The sequence below is a fragment of the Mercurialis annua genome, linkage group LG3, assembly GCF_937616625.2.
Source record: "Mercurialis annua linkage group LG3, ddMerAnnu1.2, whole genome shotgun sequence".
Taxonomy (NCBI): Eukaryota; Viridiplantae; Streptophyta; class Magnoliopsida; order Malpighiales; family Euphorbiaceae; genus Mercurialis; species Mercurialis annua.
Genome location: NC_065572.1, coordinates 51,103,152 through 51,106,459, shown reverse-complemented (window position 1 = coordinate 51,106,459; position 3,308 = coordinate 51,103,152). Strand labels below are relative to the sequence as shown.

General features: G+C 41.9%; 1 protein-coding gene across 1 annotated transcript; it reads right to left on the bottom strand.

The window, feature by feature from the left end:
* Positions 1 to 205: 205 nt before the first annotated feature.
* On the bottom strand, positions 206 to 1,835 carry LOC126672588 (uncharacterized). Its single transcript, XM_050366543.1, has 4 exons — positions 1,610 to 1,835; positions 1,115 to 1,525; positions 873 to 1,072; positions 206 to 712 (listed from the first exon to the last, which is right to left on the bottom strand). The coding sequence occupies exons 1-4, from the start codon at positions 1,833 to 1,835 to the stop codon at positions 206 to 208; spliced, it is 1,344 nt and encodes a 447-aa protein (XP_050222500.1).
* Between the last annotated feature and the right edge of the window lie 1,473 nt (positions 1,836 to 3,308).

Genomic DNA, 3,308 nt, shown 5'->3' with positions numbered 1-3,308 from the left:
TGTACACTTATGCCAATTTCACCGCAGTATATGATATCTTAATAGGTATAAAGTGTGATGACTTCGTCAGACGATCCACTATCACCCATATAGAATCAAAACCTTTCTGAGTCCTAGGTAGTCCGACCACAAAATCCATCGTAATCCTTTCCCACTTCCACTCTTGAATGCGTAGGGGTTGTAAAAATCCATAAGGCCGTTGATGTTAAAGATTAACTTGCTGACACACCAAACACCTAGCCATAAACTCCGCTATATCCCTCTTCATTCCATTCCACCAATACATCTCCTTGATATCTCGATACATCTTTGTGGAACTTGGATGAATATTGTACGTCGAACCATGAGTTTCCTCCATGATCCTCTTTCTTAGATTCTCCACATCTGGTACACACAATGTGGTACCATACTTTAGTGCTCCGTTGATAAAACTGAAGTCTTGACACTTTCCTTTCTGTACATAATCCATCATATGTCTCAATTCGAGATCTTCACCTTGTAACTCCTTGATTCTGTCAATTAGTGTTGGCCGCACACTTAATTGAGCTATCAAACTTCTAAGGTGTGAAATTTCAAATTTTATGTCCTGACTGAACATCATATTGATCTCTCGGATCAATGGCCTTCGCCACTCTATAGTAATATGTGCTAAGCTTCCTTCAGATTTCCTACTTAGCGCATCAGCCACCACATTAGCCTTACCCGGATGATACTGTATAGTGCAATTATAGTCTTTTAGCAACTCTAGCCATCTCCTATGTCTAAGGTTCAATTCACGTTGATCAAAGATACTTCAAACTCTTATGATCCGTGAATATTTCACACGTTGCACCGTACAAGTAACGTCTCTAGATTTTCAGTGCAAATATTACTGCTGTTAACTCCAAGTCGTGAGTAGGATAGTTCGCTTCATGCTTTTTCAGCTGGCGAGAAGCATACGCTATCACTCGTCCATACTGCATTAAAACACATCCTAAACCAACCCTTGAAGCATCACAGTAAATAGTAAATCCTTCAGTACCTTCTGGTATCGCTAGCACTGGAGCTACCGTTTCAATTTTCTTTGGATCCTCTTTGAGACATTATATGTCCCAAAAATACCACTTCTTCTAACCAAAATTCACATTTTGAAACTTAGCGTGCAGTTGATGCTCTCTCAATATCTGAAGAACTATGCGCAAATGATGCGCATGCTCCTCTTCTGTACGCGAGTATATCAAATTATCATCAGTAAAGACGATCACAAATTGATCCAAGAATGGCTTGAATATCCTATTCATCAAATCCATGAAATCTGTTGGTGCATTCGTCAATCCAAACGACATCAGTAGGAACTCGTAATGACCATACCGAGTCCTAAAAGCAGTTTTCAAAATATCATCATCTCGGATCTTCGACTGATGATATCTTGATCGCAAATCAATCTTAGACAAGTACCTTGCTCCTTGCAATTGATGGAATAAATCATCAATCCTTGGCACAGGGTACTTGTTCTTGATTGTAACCTTGTTCAGCTGTCTGTATTCTATACAGAGACAAAACGATCCATCTATCTTTTTAACAAATAAAATAGGTGCACCCCAAGGTGAAACACTTGGTTAGACAAAACCACGATCAAGTAGCTCTTTTAGTTGATCTTTCAGTTCCTTTAACTCCGTTGGCGCCATCCGATAAAGAGGTATTGATATCGGTTTGGTACCAGGAGAAAACTCAATACAGAACTCTATCTCCCTGTCTGGTGGTAGTCCAGGTAATTCCTCTGCAAAAACATCAGAGTATTCCATTACCACAGGTACATCATGTACACTACTTTGATCCAGGTGTGACACATTCATTTGTTTCACCAAGTTTTGCAATTAAGATGGGAAAGCAACCCGCCTATTTGCAAAATCTATTATTAGTAGCCACACCCATGGGCGAAAGTATGCTTCTAGGGATACCTTGTACAACTGCATTAGAGGCTTGGGCCTCCTATGGGTTAAGTGCAAACACTTTGGCATGACTCCTTTCTGCTTGAGAAGTCTGGCCAGTACCTCGTCCTCCAGCATTCCTTCCTCCGCCTCTATTGCCATAACCTCTAACCCTCGGACAAATAAACGTACTACCAGTCTATCCTTGTCCAGATGCCGTTGGAAACAAAGGCCTCTACTACTGCTGAAATGGTTGAGCAACAATGGCAATAGACCCTTGTGCTTCAGACGTCGGACACTGTCTAGCATAATGTCCTTGCTGGCCACAAACATAGCATGCTCCAGCAGCGGGATGACATACTTCATGATTCCTTCTCCTGCAGTTCTTACAATACGGAGCTAAGACTCCAGCACTGCTTGTGTTTCGTCCACTTGCACTAGCTCCAGGAGTATTGAAACGCCTGTTATGCTTCCCTTTCTTAAATCCTCGGCGACGTGGCCCAGTAAAATTACTTGGACTAACAACATCTGAGTATTGACTGCCGCAGTGACCTGATCACTCCTTGTCGACATTGGTATAGTAGGATCCTACCAAACTGAACTAATGAAGTATCCATCTGACGTGCTCTGTCAATTACTTGTATCAAATATATGTTCACATCAGAGACAAGATTGAAAAATTCGGGTCCTAAACCCTTTATAACCCTGACTGGATCAACCATCAAATCAGGTGCAAATCTACCCAATCTAGTGAACTCCGTCACATATTCCTGCACTGATTTATCACCTCTCATCATGTTTAGCAACCTATCTCGAAAACTCTCGGTCACATAATTGAAAAATTCTGCCCAGGTCATCTGATTCATCGTTGGTTGGACTATTCTTTGAAACTAATCTTTTGCTGGTCCTTTCATGGACATCTCGACTAACAAGATTGATTGTCTCTCATTAGCCTGTAGACGTCTAGTATTTCGCTCGACTTCCTCCAAGAAATCTAACGTATCACCAGAACCATTAATCTCCTTTGGCTTAAGTTTCATGTAAGCTAAAACACTATCTCGATCAACATTTGCACCAACACGCTGTTGTTGTTGCAATAATTGATCCTTATGCATGGCCTGGTTCTCCACTTGATTGGCCTGCATAGCTGCAACTCCAGCTAAGAACTGATTAAAGTCCAAGCCTAAGGCATTAGGTTATTGAGACATTCCCGGTGCCTGAATAGGTTCCTCTTCCCCTTGAGCTTGACCTCTAGCTCTAGCTCTAGCTCTAGCTCTACCTCGGCCTCGCCCATGGCCTCGACCTGCCGCATCAGCTTATACATTCTGTCCTTCATGACCAGATGATTCATCTTCACCCTCTTCATCATGTTGTGCCAGAGCAATACGCCCTCGTGTT

Coding starts and splice junctions, on each gene's coding strand:
- LOC126672588 (XM_050366543.1), bottom strand. CDS start 1,835: ATGAATGTGTCACACCTGGATCAAAGTAGTGTACATGATGTACCTGTG. Junction 1,526..1,609: donor AAAAGAGCTACTTGATCGTG/GTTTTGTCTAAC, acceptor GTCTCTGTATAG/AATACAGACAGCTGAACAAG. Junction 713..872: donor ACGACTTGGAGTTAACAGCA/GTAATATTTGCA, acceptor TGCACTATACAG/TATCATCCGGGTAAGGCTAA.